The sequence below is a fragment of the Sardina pilchardus genome, chromosome 7 (genome assembly GCF_963854185.1).
Source record: "Sardina pilchardus chromosome 7, fSarPil1.1, whole genome shotgun sequence".
Classification (NCBI taxonomy): domain Eukaryota; kingdom Metazoa; phylum Chordata; class Actinopteri; order Clupeiformes; family Clupeidae; genus Sardina; species Sardina pilchardus.
Window position 1 is genome coordinate 6851188 of NC_085000.1, and position 14933 is coordinate 6866120.

Here is a 14933-nt window from a genome sequence, read left to right on the forward strand (position 1 = left end):
AGGCTACCATAACAACAACACTACGTCTTCTTCGGCTTATTTGGGTAATTCCGATTTGATGCCTTATTGCCACCTACTGTTTTGGGGGTGAACTACAGGCAGAGAGGGTTCATTTGGAGTACTGAAGGATCTATCTAGCTAAACATTTCGAGTTCGCATACCCACATGAAAAAAATCTATAGTTTACTACAGAATTGACTATACTATAGATTACTATAGTTATAGTATACTATAATATACTACAATATAGTGTGTGATTTACTATAGTAATTTTCCAGACATATAGTGTACTGTAGTAAATACTAGCCTATAGTCACTACACAGTGTAGTATACTATACATTACTATAATATACTTCAATATAGTGTGGGATTTACTACAGTAATTTTCCAAACATTGTAGTGTACTATGGTAAATAGTAAGTCACTATAGACAATGTCTGGAAAATTACTATAGTAAATCACACACTATATTTGTAGTAAATACTATAGGCCTAGTAAATCACTACACAGTGTAGTGTATAGTATACTACACTGTGTAGTGACTTACTATAGTATTTACTACAGTACACTACAATGTAGTGACTTACTATAGTATTTACTACAAATATAATGTGTGATTTACTATAGGGCAATTCCATATCAGTTGGAACAGGTCCGACACCATGGTACATGGCACCATACAACTATTTTACAAATTAACTATTCATACACAATTTTTTGTATACACAGTGTAGTATACTATACATTGCTATAATATACTACAATATAGTGTGGGATTTACTATAGTAATGTTCCATTGTAGTGTACTATGGTAAATACTATAGTAAGTCACCACACAGTGTAGTATACTATACATTACTATAACATACTACAATATAGTGTGGGATTTACCACAGTAATGTTCCAGACATTGTAGTGTACTATGGTAAATACTATAGTAAGTCACCACACAGTGTAGTATGCTATAGATTACTATAGGAAGCCACTACACATTGTACTGGACCAAGGGGTGGCCAAACGGCGCAGGGTACAATTGCGGTCCTTTGCTATCTTTCATGTGGCTCCTCATGATGTCTAAAAATGGTAATGTGGCCTGTTGTTACACCTAATATTATTATTTACCTCCGCCAAGGAGGTAGGCTATTATGTTTTCATCGGGGACCAGCGTTTGTTTGTCGGTCTGTCTGTTTGTCTGTTTGTTAGCAAGATAACTCAAAAAGTAATGGATGGATTTCGATGAGATTTTCATGGAAGGTCAGACATGGAAAAAAATGCCCTCCTCCCCCTCCTCCGCTTTTGGTGCTTCCTATACTCTCTAGCTGCAGTGCAATAAGTAGATGCAGCATATTGGGTACTGAAATATTCACAGGAATCCATAGAAATGGAATATTCAATCATGTTGTTTTATCCAGTATTAGTTGTGCAGATGTATAGTCCATCTTATACACACCCATTGAAGCAGCAAAGAAAATGCAAAATTTGTGTAATTATTCCATATTTTGTGTAGTCATTCTATATCAGAACCCCTGACATACTAGTCAGTTAGGCTCACAAGACCTGATGCTAGGGCTCAGTTGTGTTTCTAAGTCATATCAAGTGACCTAGAGGACTGAAATGTGGTCAGTACAGAGATGCTTGTTGTCCAGCAGAAATAATAATAATAAAAAAAACCTATATTCTAGCCTCTGTAACTCTGTGCCAGTACTTCCTACGGCTATTCTGATTGTTCCCTAAGAAACTACAAGGTTTCAGCTTTTTAAAGAGGCCAAGCATTTGATGGTAGGCCGAACTGGGTGGGAACAGTGGCGTCTGAACTGGGCACAGTGCAATTTCGAGGGGAAAAGCCAGTCCCATATGAAGTTTTAACATAGTGAATTATTGTATTGTGATGCAGCCTACTGTTGTCTGTCATATTGTACATCAGAGGTCGCCAACTGGCCTGCTTTGCCTTTGACTTACAAATATATATATATATATATATATATATATATATATATAAAGCTATCTGTCAACTTATTAAGCATATTAAGCAAGATTAGATTTGAGTATTCATCTCCTATTCCGCCAGCATTGTCTACTAGCTCAGTCTCATCCCCCCTACTGACCTCTGTTGTACATTCTTGTCTTGATGTAACCCTTAACTCTATGTACATCTTCTGTTTGTTATAGGATCATGTCAGCTGAGCTCAATGGATGAAACCAGGAATGAAGTAAGGTCCACTAATACAATAAACTGTCTGCGCTCAATTTTCTATCTACAATTAAAGTTTATATTTCCTAACTCTATAGTATAGGGATAGATACAGCAATATATTCCTGTAATCTATCAGCTGTAAGCTTTGTACCCTTTAACTGGCTTCTGTATTTGCTCAGGTGTATGTGAGTCAGTTTTTTCTTTTTTAATGGAATTTTTATTTTCACTGCCATCACCCATCCTGTGAGCAGTTGAGAGAGAACAACCACAGGCTGCAGAAAGAAAACGATTCTCTCAAGGCAAAAATAGCAACATTGAAATGTAATGCTATTGTTGAAAATGTTTTTGTTTTTTTTTACACAATAAGTGTTTTTCTGTTTTACATGTTAGCTAAATGGCTATTATGAATTCTTTGCTCAGTGCTTCCAGACGTTTTGCAGAAGATGGAGTTTCTTAACTCAGCACCAAGACCAACACTATCACCAGCACCAGCAATAGGTCCACCACCAGCAACAGCAGACCCATCACCAGAATCAGCAACAGAGGCCCTGGGCTACTCTGTAAGAATCTGTTTGACTTTGTTTGTAAAGGTTAAGTTACTTACAGTAGTTTCAGTTGCGTCGTTTTCTTAATGCATCAGCCGTACACTTGGTTAATCTAAATGCATATCAGTTGATGTCCAGACACTTCATGCAAAGGTGCATGTTTTAAATATAGACTTTAACAGACATGTGGGTTTGCACGTGCTGGCATGTTGTTGTAAGATCTGCGAACTTAAGAATGAGTAGTACCAGTCAAAAGCTAGGACACGCCCTCTAATTCAATGTTTTTTCTTTATTAAAATTGTAACATTTTCTACATCTGTAGATTGTAGACTTAGCCTTTCTGTAGATTAATACAGAAGTAGTCCAAACTATGAAGAAATATATTATATAGAATATATAGTTAACAAAAACTGTTGAAAAAATCAGAATGGTTTATATTTTAGATTATTCAATGTAGCCATATTTTGCTGTAATGACATCTTTGCACACTCCTTGCATTCTCTCAAGTCAGATTCAAGACAGAGCCACTTCCATTTGTTTACCATGTCTTGACTTGAAAGAGTTACCAGAGGCACTGAGCACTTATTTAAAGGGATATTCCGCCATTTTTGGAAATACGCTCATTTTCCACCTCCCCTCGAGCAAAACAATCGATATTTACCTTGCTCCCGTTCATCCAGCCATTCTGTGAGTCTGCCGATGCAACTTTTAGCTTCAGCCTAGCATAGATCATTGAATCGGATTAGACCATTAGCTTCTCGCCTGCTAGCTTCATGTTTAAAAGTGACTAAGATTTCTGGTAATTTTCCCATTTAAAACGTGTCTCCTCTCAAGTTAGAAAGTGCAATAAGACCAACTGAAAATGAAACCTGGCGTTTTTCTAGGCTGATTTGACATGGAACTACACTCTCATCTGGCGTAATAATCAAGGCAACTTGCAAACTACTGGCACTACTACTGGTTGTTGTCTATGGGGACTATTTTCAGATGCTGTGTACGATATCACTGCGCCTATGGTACGTTTGCAAGTTGCCTTGATTATTACGCCAGATGAGAGTGTAGTTCCATGTCAAATCAGCCTAGAAAAACGCCAGGTTTCATTTTCAGTTGGTCTTATTGCACTTTCTAACTTGAGAGGAGACACGTTTTAAATGGGAAAATTACCAGAAATCTTAGTCACTTTTAAACATGAAGCTAGCAGGCGAGAAGCTAATGGTCTAATCCGATTCAATGATCTCTGCTAGGCTGAAGCTAAAAGTTGTATCGCCAGACTCACAGAATGGCTGGATGAACGGGAGCAAGGTAAATATCGATTGTTTTGCTCGAGGGGAGGTGGAAAATGAGCGTATTTCCAAAAATGGCGGAATATCCCTTTAACAGCGTTTTGTTTAAAATATTCCATATATATTTCTTTATAGGTTGGATGACTTCCGTAATACCGTTTTTCTCCATTGGTTTGGCTGATTTCTTGAAACAAAAATTACATTCTCAAAACTCATAGATCATTTGGCAAAACCAAATTTCAGTTCTGGCCAGTCATCCAGGAGCACAGAAGGAAAACTTGGCCTAGCCAAACAGGACCTTTTTGAAATAACAAGTAGGTATATAGAATTGAGAAAAGTTTTTTCTATTCTGATATCCTCTTTCTCATACTCATCTTTCGTGTATGTGTTTGTGTTTGTGTTTGTGTTTGTGTGTGTGTGTGTGTGTGTGTGTGTGTGTGTGTGTGTGTGTGTATTCCCACAGATGCTGCAAAGTTGAAGTTCACTCACATTACACCAACATAAAAGCATACATACGACAAAAGCTGAGCAATGCTGCCACATTTCAGAAACAATAAATGATCAACTGTTATAAGAATGTTTAACTTTTGTTCTCATTTTTTGTATTTTAGCAGTCTGTAGAAAACACTGTTAATGGTGGTTGTAAGCTTAATTTGTGTAGTGAATTATTGTTAGGCCTACGCTTTGGTTAAAAATGGGCACAACAAAAAGTGATACAGTTGAAAATATCCATTAGGTAAAGTAATCATGACATAGTTAAAACAACAACAAAATGCATAATGCAGTTATTGTAATGCCATATATTACTATAGTATCGTAATTGTAGTATTCTATAGCAAGAGATTGTAGTTTATGTAGTAAACTGTAGTATGTGGTATACTGTAGTAATAAAACTGCAGTTTTCGGTAGTATACTTTAGTTTACTGTAGTAGATGTGGCATACTAGCCTGGAAAACCAGCGCCAACTGCTGGACGGCAAAATGTTTTGCCTGCATTTGGGTCTGGCCTCGGACCATTGAACATTTTGAAAACACTGCCCTGAATCTGGCAGATGGCAACTAAACCAATCACAACGCAGAGATGTGTTTTGAATCAACGCGGGCGGTGCAGAGGGCTCTGGGGCGGGGTTTTGAGGGAGCGTTGGCCTATAGGCACAGACACGGTTTGAAAGACAACGGGTTGTGCTCATCAACAATGTTCCGTTGTATCCATTGATCGAGGCCAGACTAAATTAGACATCCAATCCATTTAGGCTGGTTTATCAGGCTAGTGGTATACTGTAGTAATAAAACTTCAGTTTTTGGTAGTATACTATAGTAAGGTTCAAAAACACTACAATATTTTAGTATATATAGGGTATACTATAGTTTATTTACTATAGTAAACTATAGAATTTTTTCATGTGGGTAGCGGTAATGCGTAACGCGTTACTGGCATCACGAGGAGCCCTCTCAGGGCCCTTGGAATCATCCTACATTTGTCCAGTGTGTTTCTTCTGGTGTACTTTCAGATATTCAAGAGTAGACAAATTCTTGCCACAATGAGTACAGTGAAACAGCCTCTCCCCTGTGTGAGTGTGCTGGTGTCGTCTGAGATGAGACGGCCTGGTGAAACTCTGGCCACACTGAGTGCAGGGGTACGGCCGTTCTCCTGTGTGAATACGCTGGTGCTTCTTGAGATCGTTGTGGCAAGTGAAACTGTTGCCACAGTCAGCGCAGTGGTGCGGCCTCTGTTTTGTATGCTTGTGCTGGTGGTGTGCTTTGAGATTTCCCTTGGAAGCGAAACTCTTGCCACACAGAGTGCAGTGGAACGGCTTCTCTCCTGTGTGAATGCGCTGGTGTTCTCTGAGATGCACCACTTGTCTGAAACTGTTGCCACACTGATTGCAGTAAAAGGGCTTCTCCCCAGTGTGCAGGAGCTGGTGTCGCTTGAGATTGCACTTTTCAGTGAAACTCTTACCGCACAGGGAGCAGAAGTGTGGCCCCTCACCTGTGTGGACAACACCATGCTTCCTGAGCAGAGACAGTGAGCGGAAGCTTTTACCACACACAGAACAGGAGTGATTTTTGGACTTCTCAGTCTCTGTGTGTGACATGGAGGGGGATGCTGAAGAGGATGAGGGAGATGATCCTCTTCCTGTTCCAAGAAAGGAAAACACAGACAGACACAAATGAGAAGACAAGCCCCTGCACACTTACTAATACCAACAACCTTCTTACATCATGTTATCCATACCTGCCAACATTAAATTGTGAACAAGGGGGAGATTTTCCAGGTTATCGGTGAAACAAAAAAACCCCCCATAGTATCCTACACAACCGTTTAACAGAATAAATACGAGAATGTGAAAGGAAAATTATTAAATAATCTTAAAAATCATAGCTCATAGTAAAATACATTAAATATATACTAATGCAATGATTAAGGTTAAAAAAATAAGTGTCTTAAATTGAAAAAGAATATGAATACTGTATGTGTATGCAAACACTGTTAAACACTGAATTATTGGCAACACAATAGGGCTCGGGAACACGCCTTGCATTCTAGGAATATAGCCGCCATGTTGGTAGCGCACCGAACGTAATATCCATTCATTCAGATGCAGAAGACAAGAAGCAGAAATATAGTATTAGCGATTCTTTTCCTCTTGCGATCGTGGGTTGTGCTGTTACACCCCACCACACAGCAACATACAACCAAGAAGGCAAAAACGAAGTAACAGGAACACACTAATAGGTGGGAGTAAATCCATAGTAATCCATAGTAAACTAAGGAGTGAGGCTGCCAATATGGCTGTGCCCGCGAAGTTTTCACGTCATGATCCCCAGCCCTATTTACTGAGGCGATCGCTTTTGGGGCAATGTGAAATTGATTATTTTGTGAAATTGCTTAAGTCGTTATGTCTTTGAAAGGGGAAATTGAGAATATTGGAATCAGATCTTTTGATTTGTATATTCCTAAGTATTTTGTCCTGATGTTTTTGTTAAGTGTTAATCCACATCCGAGATGACTGTTTTTATATCATTCTGTTCCTGTACTGTCCCCGAGTAGCCAGGTCCTACCAGATTCTTGTACATGTCATAATTCCATTGCCAAGTGTTAACTTCCTTGAAGGTGGGTACTCTGTTGAAGTTTAAAACTATTGAATCTGCATCATCGTTCTCAGCTACTCCCCCTGTTCGCTGATTGGACCATTAAAGTTTGGCCGGAGAAAACCCGCGAATATACCGCAGATCCAGACGACGTACTGAAGGGAAATGAAAATTGAGCAGAATATTGTATGGAGGGTGGAGTCAAGCTAGTCCCTGAGTATATCTGTGTGTACAATCTGTACATGTGTTTATGGGGGATATTGGGGTTTTGCAGTGTTTCACTGTTCTACATGGGTGCACCCCTTGTGTCAGTAGTCACTATATAGCCATATCAGTGCAGTTGGGGTGACAGTTAGTTAAAGATTGTCACACTCCTCTACATTTTGGGGAAGTCAAAAAATTTCCCGAGTTGCCCACCAGTGAAACAACTCTTTATTTATACAAATGATAACAATATTAAAAGCCTAATTGTGTGCATCAGTGTGGAAGAGAGAGAGAGAGAGAGAGAGTGTGTGTGTGTGTGCACGTGTGTGTGTGTGTGTGTGTGTGTGTGTGTGTGTGCACACTTAGAATCACCCCTCTGCGCTATGAAATGTCTGCTGGGATCTCTGACTTACAGCTCTTAGGTTCAGTGTCTCTGTGTGTGTGTGTGTGTGTGTGTGTGTGTGTGTGTGTGTGTGTGTGTGTGTGTGTGTGTGTGTGTGTGTGATCATACGGGTCTCGGGCTGTTCTCCATCTTCATCGTCCTTCTTGATCTTTTGCTTTCGCTGCTGTTGTGTTTTCCCACAGTCCACCACTGATGCCCTCCTGAACTCCATGTCAGAGTCGGGGACTGGAGCCATGTTTGGCTTTTCCTCTTCATCCTAAACATCATGGAGAAGATAGAGGAGAAATACAAAATGCAAATACTGACTATTTTTGTGAGTTAAAAACATCTACCAAATGTGGTGCCTTGTTTATCTCCTTGTCATCTGATGATGTGAATTAAAAGCATTCTGTACAATGTAAATCTAACATGACCCTCTTTTATTGAGACAAAAAGTAAAGATCGTTGACTACTGTACTTACCACTCTGCCAAAAGGCTACAAAAAAAGCTTGTGCCTCATACAAGTGCAGTGTTCAATGAACTCCAGTTTAACAGGAAATTAATATGCAGTAGGACTTCTGATTATGGTGAGAATAATGCAGCTATTTTTGGGAAGGTAGGCTACAGTCAAATAAGTTAGATAATACAGAAAACAGGCTAATGCTATGTACATTTCAGAAAATCATACAAAAAACAAAATTCTGCCCAAATGGGAATGTTTTTTTACCTTTAAAGCTTGTGTAATAAATTGGGTGGCCTGCTCCAGTTTGATGCAGGCTTCTTCGTGCTTTATGTCCATATTCTGCTGACTGATCTCATCCATCTTCACAAGGTCACATAGGCCTACACAAACCAAGACGAGACAAAACCACATGTAAAACCACTCGCATTGAATATTTAACATTTAATTGGGCTTATTTGTCGAGACTGAAAGGTGTCAGGGGAGAAGCTTCATATAGTTGTTGTTGATTGTTTACATTTGTTCGGAAAAACACAGATTTCCCGTTTACCAACAAAACTAGATGCGCGCACAGCCGAGGGGCAGAAGACGCTGGATGGACGGTCATAACGTTAACCTAATAACCAGCTGCTGTAAGCTACAATCGGCATTTTTTGTATGCCGCTGTTGTCTAAATGATGATAACATCTCATTTCTGAGTTTATTTCGGAGTTTTTCGTTCGTTTTCATTATTTATAAAACATCGTCTTTTTGGCGGTTTTCATGGTTTCTGGCAAATAAATGCATTACTTTACATTCCTGGACATTCTCTAACCATCGTAATTTTAGTCCGTTTCCTTGTGTAATTTCGTTCAATTTTTGGGGGGATTATGAAAACTATATATTTTTGGAATCCTTAGAACCTGAAGAATCAGGAAATCTTTGTTTGACAATTTTCAGAAGATATTAAAGCAGTAATTTTGGGTCTTGAAAATGGTGTACTATTGGGTCATTCCACCTCAATTCAACGGATTTTAGAGAAAATTTCTGCTTGACCATCTCAGATTTGCTTCAAACTTTTACCATCTAAAGAGTAACCATTTAAACTAACTTAGCCAAAATATTAGATTGGTATACCTAATACATCCAGAGAAAACATTTTTGAACATGATACCCCCCTTCTGATTTTTGGCACATTGGCGCCCTCATCTAAATCTGCAGCAAAGTTCAGATGTCATTATCTCAAAAAGGTTTCAAGCTTAAGACTTCAACTTTTCTGTGAATAATCATTGCTACGTATAGATTCCACATATTCATTCGTAGGCCGTATGTGTTGACACTGACTGTGTTTCAATCTTGTGAAATCATAAGAAAAATTGCAGATTTTTTTCACATCCCCACATTGGGTGCCCCATTACACAATTTATAAACAAAATGTTTGGCAAATGGTTATGTCTCTCTACAGAAGTGTTTAAGCTGTTTTTGAAAAAGCAATTAAGAGGTGTCTATATTGCTTTTTTGTTGGAAGTATTGTAACAAAAAACTGAAAAGTAATCAATTTGGATGATATTGTATCTCCCCATTACAGAGGTATGACAAGCTATACCAATGAATTGAACACATCTCCAGAGAGAGTATGGAATGGGCTTTCAGACCAAACAGAATAACTACGAGAATGTGAAAGGAAAATTATTAAATAATCTTAAAAATCATAGCTCATAGTAAAATACATTAAAGATGTACTAATGTACTAATGTAATGATTAAGGTTAAAAAAAATAAGTGTCTTAAATTTAAAAAGAATATGAATACTGTTTGTGTATGCAAACACTGTTAAACACTGAATTATTGGCAACACAATTTACTGAGACGATCGCTTTTGGGGCAATGTGAAATTGATTATTTTGTGAAATTGCTTAAGTCGTTATGTCTTTGAAAGGGGAAATTGAGAATATTGGAATCAGATCTTTTGATTTGTATATTCCTAAGTATTTTGTCCTGATGTTTTTGTTAAGTGTTAATCCACATCCGAGATGACTGTTTTTATATCATTCTGTTCCTGTACTGTCCCCGAGTAGCCAGGTCCTACCAGATTCTTGTACATTTCATAATGTACAGAGAGTCTGGCCGCTTTCCATTGCCAAGTGTTAACTTCTTTGAAGGTGGGTACTCTGTTGAAGTTTAAAACTATTGAATCTGCATCATCGTTCTCAGCTACTCCCCCTGTTGGCTGATTGGACCATTAAAGTTTGGCCGGAGAAAACCCGCGGATATACCGCAGATCCAGACAACGTAATGAAGGGAAATGAAAATTGAGCAGAATATTGTATGAAGGAGGGTGGAGTCAGGCTAGTCCCTGAGTATATCTGTGTGTACAATCTGTACATGTGTTTATGGGGGATATTGTGGTTTTGCAGTGTTTCACTGTTCTACTGTACATGGGTGCAACCCTTGTAAAGTAGTCACTATAGCCATATCAGTGCAGTTGGGGTGACAGTTAGTTAAAGGTTGTCACACTCCTCTACATTTTGGGGAAGTCAAAACATTTCCCGAGTTGCCCTCCAGTGAAACAACTCTTTATTCATACAAATGATGACAATATTAAAAGCCTAATTGTGTGCATCAGTGTGGAAGAGAGAGAGAGAGAGAGAGTGTGTGTGTGTGTGTGTGTGTGTGTGCACGTGTGAGTGTGTGTGTGTACACTTAGAATCACCCTCTGCGCTATGAAATGTCTGCTGGGATCTCTGACTTACAGCTCGTAGGTTCAGTGTGTGTGTGTGTGTGTGTGTGTGTGTGTGTGTGTACACTTAGAATCACCCTCTGCGCTATGAAATGTCTGCTGGGATCTCTGACTTACAGCTCGTAGGTTCAGTGTGTGTGTGTGTGTGTGTGATCATACGGGTCTCGGGCTGTTCTCCATCTTCATCGTCCTTCTTGATCTTTTGCTTTCGCTGCTCTTGTGTTTTCCCACAGTCCACCACTGATGCCCTCCTGACCTCCATGTCAGAGTCGGGGACTGGAGCCATCTTTGGCTTTTCCTCCTCATCCTAAACATCGCGGAGAAGATAGAGGAGAAATACAAAATGCAAATACTGACTATTTTTGTGAGTTAAAAACATCTACCCAATGTGGTGCCTTGTTTATCTCCTTGTCATCTGATGATGTGAATTAAAAGCATTCTGTACAACGCAAATCTAACATGACCCTCTTTCATTGAGACAAAAAGTAAAGATCGTTGACTACTTACCACTCTGCCAAAAGGCTACAAAAAAAGCTTGTGCCTCATACAAGTGCAGTGTTCAATGAACTCCAGTTTAACAGGAAATGAATATGCAGTAGGACTTCTGATTATGGTGAGAATAATGCAGCTATTTTTGGGAAGGTAGGCTACAGTCAAATAAGTTAGATAATACAGAAAACAGGCTAATGCTATGTACCTTTCAGAAAATCATACACAAAACAAAATTCTGCCCAAATGTGAATGTTTTTTTTTACCTTTAAAGCTTGTGTAATAAATTGGGTGGCCTGCTCCAGTTTGATGCAGGCTTCTTCGTGCTTTAAGTCCATATTCTGCAGACTGATCTCATCCATCTTCACAAGGTCACATAGGCCTACACAAACCAAGACGAGACAAAACCACATGTAAAACCACTCGCATTGAATATTTAACATTTAATTGGGCTTAGTTGTCGAGACTGAAAGGTGTCAGGGGAGAAGCTTCATATAGTTGTTGTTGATTGTTTACATTTGTTCGGAAAAACACAGATTTCCCGTTTACCAACAAAACTAGATGCGCGCGCAGCCGAGGGGCAGAGGACGCTGGATGGACGGTCATAACGTTAACCTAATAACCAGCTGCTGTAAGCTACAATTGGCATTTTTTTTGTATGCCGCTGTTGTCTAAATGATGATAACATCTCATTAACATCTTTTATTTCGGAGTTTTTCGTTCGTTTTCATTATTTATAAAACATCGTCTTTTGGGCGGTTTTCATGGTTTCTGGCAAATAAGTGCATTAGGCCTAGGCCTACTTTACATTCCTGAACATTCTCTAACCATCGTAATTTTAGTCCGTTTCAATTTTTTGGGGGATTATGAAAACTATATATTTTTGGAATCCTTAGAACCTGAAGAATCAGGAAATCTTTGTTTGACAATTTTCAGAAGTCATTAAAGCAGTCTGAAAATGGTGTACTATTGCATTAAAAACACCATATAATGCTAGACTGGTAGATAGGGTTACATTTTAAACTTTTATGTATCGCCACAAAACTTCCTCAGTTATTCACTTAGGCCTACATTAAGACAAGATTCTTTTGTTTGTAATAAAGGGCTAAAACCTTAATCCTCCATAAAGGATAGCTACTATTATATGTGCATGTCAGGTTTGGAAGTTTGTGTAAATTAACGCCTATTTCAGTAGGCTATATTAAGCCTCATTTGCATATTAATTTGCACATTTAAACATTACATTTCAGAAAACTTGTAATACAAAAAAAACTTGTCTTAATGTAAGTGAATAACTGGGAAAGTTTTGTGGTGATACATAAAAGTTTAAAATGTTACCCTATCTACCAGTAGAGCATAGGCTATATGGCGTTTTTAAATCAATAGTAGGCCTACACCATTTTCAAGACCCAAAATGACTGCTTTAATGACTTCCGAAAATTGTCAAACAAAGATTTCCTGATTCTTCAGGTTCTAAGGATTCCAAAAAATATATAGTTTTCATAATCCCCCCAAAAATTGAACGAATTAATTGGTCTGAACATAGTGTCCTTGACTATTTCGAATAGTGCTGTTTTCGGCACTAAAATTCATTTTAATCTCTTCACAGAGAGCAGACTTCATGCTGTTCATGATGCTTTCTGACCCTTGTCTGCGCGCGCATGTTTTCGAGAAATCCAGCGGCTGCTGTCTATGGGACCAGCTCATAACTGTCTCTAAAGTGTTAGTCCTGCTCTTACCTGGAAACTTCAGCCACCTTTGTGCTGTCTCTCCTCCGTAGCAAGCTTTCGAGTCGTCAGGTAGCAGTCGGTGCTATGTCTTTCTAGTTTTGCACCATGTTTGGCATTAATAATAATAAAGCACTACACAAAATAATGAGTATCTCTTGAACCTCCTTTGTGATTTTAGGCATTTGACATCGACATGATCGCACCTTTAGCTACCTGATCGCCGCTACGACTCCCTAACATGTACCCATAGACAGTAACAAGTACCACAACACTACGTTTTCTTCGGCTTATTTTGGTAATTTCGATTTGATGCCTTATTGCCATCTACTGTTTCGGGGGTGAACTACAGGCAGAAGAACTGGAAACCCTGTTAAAAAAATGTCTCTTCATAGGCAGGGGGACCTGAAAAAATAATACAGCTTCTTTCTAATTATTTTTAGAATAATTATATAAATGGCATGTTGTGCTTTGTAATATCCAAGTAAAGCCCAATGACCTAACTATTGGCTATTTCCGCCTTTAACAATCCAGCAGCAAGATGTGTGGAAAATGTCTATTCTCACTGAGATTTAATAATAATAAACCTATAATAAACCTGTTATTTTCATTGAACACCTAGACTACTGGATAATTTTCTGTAGTGAAAAACACTGTCCAATAGTATTTCTACAGTTTCTGTCCTACATTTTATACATTCTCAGATTCGTAGATGGCATCCTGTCCATATGTTTTCAATACACAAATGCCCACAGTGAGTGTGTGTCTGTGCGCGTGTGTTTGTACTGTTTTTTTTTCTTTGCATAGTGTTCACCTGTATGTTGTGCAATATATGTGGTCTATATTTATATTTATGTATTTGTATATCTATGTGTGTGCACTTACCTGCCTTTGTATTGTTATTTATTTCTTTATGAGGCAGCTACTGTATATGTGACAGCACTTAAGTCCATGGTGAATTTCTCTTTGGGGACAACAAAGTGTATCTTATCTATGTGCCACTTTTCTGGCTGTTCATTGTTTAAGGCGGTTGTAGTCTTTACCTTTATTTTTTGAAAGCACACATAGAATGGAAACAAAAGTTTTCAAATGAAAATGCTTTCTGCGCTTTGCAATTCAATGTGAAATTTAGTTGAGCAAAACATGGAAATATTTAGGAAAATACAATATATTCTACAGGGATGGAGGGAGGACTGTAATTTCATGAACATCAGAGCATTTTTTTGACAGACCATGTTGGTTCTATTAACGTTACCCTCTTCTGTTAATGCAGCACCCCAACCTTCAGGCACCCGTTTAAGGGGAATGTGGGAGACAGAGACCAGCCTGATGGGTGTTACTGGGTTCAGTAAACCAGACCATAGATTTGATTAAATAAAGGATTCCTTTATGGTTTATTAGCAAAAGGATGAATTGAATATACAGATAATAGTAATCACAATTTATATACATTTTAAAAACGTCTTTTGTCTGATGATTTGCCACTAATACCAGTAGCTGCATTTCATAAAGTTTAGTTGATGAGTTGCCAAGGCCCGTGTATACAAGACCAGCCAATCAGAAGAGAGGCAGCAGGTAACTTTGCCAAAACTCATTGAGAAACAAACCACACATTTGGCTAATTTGCACAACATTGATGACAAAAAGGAAAATAATGATCATTTAATATCAGGTCATTATGTTGTATGAGGAGGAGCCCTCTCAGGGCCCTTGGAATCATCCTACATTTGTCCAGTGTGTTTCTTCTGGTGTACTTTCAGATATTCAAGAGTAGACAAATTCTTGCCACAATGGGTACAGTGAAACAGCCTCTCTCCTGTCCTGTGAGTGCGCTGGT

General features: G+C 38.6%; 1 protein-coding gene across 3 annotated transcripts; it reads right to left on the reverse strand.

Moving 5' to 3' along the window:
* Positions 1 to 4046: 4046 nt before the first annotated feature.
* Positions 4047 to 13327, reverse strand: LOC134087187 (oocyte zinc finger protein XlCOF26-like). Of its 3 annotated transcripts, XM_062540522.1 has the most exons (7): positions 13109 to 13327; positions 11636 to 11751; positions 11040 to 11187; positions 8430 to 8545; positions 7831 to 7978; positions 5464 to 6159; positions 4047 to 5314 (listed from the first exon to the last, which is right to left on the reverse strand). In XM_062540522.1, exons 2-6 carry the CDS (start codon positions 11729 to 11731, stop codon positions 5495 to 5497), a joined length of 1173 nt encoding a protein of 390 aa, XP_062396506.1. In that variant the 5' UTR covers positions 11732 to 11751; positions 13109 to 13327; the 3' UTR covers positions 4047 to 5314; positions 5464 to 5494. The 3 variants fall into 3 exon arrangements, with proteins under 3 accessions (XP_062396506.1, XP_062396505.1, XP_062396507.1); XM_062540521.1 differs by having other exon boundaries at positions 4047 to 6159; XM_062540523.1 differs by lacking the exons at positions 11636 to 11751; positions 13109 to 13327 and adding an exon at positions 11388 to 11435 and having other exon boundaries at positions 4047 to 6159.
* Positions 13328 to 14933: the final 1606 nt, after the last annotated feature.

Bases quoted from the DNA above. Each gene is read 5' to 3' on its own strand.
- LOC134087187 (XM_062540522.1), bottom strand. From the start codon at position 11,731: ATGGATGAGATCAGTCTGCAGAATATGGACTTAAAGCACGAAGAAGCC. The intron at 7,979-8,429 runs GTAAAAAAACAT...CATGATGTTTAG, and splicing joins TTATTACACAAGCTTTAAAG to GATGAAGAGGAAAAGCCAAA. The intron at 6,160-7,830 runs GTATGATCACAC...TTCTTGGAACAG, and splicing joins TGGAGAACAGCCCGAGACCC to GAAGAGGATCATCTCCCTCA.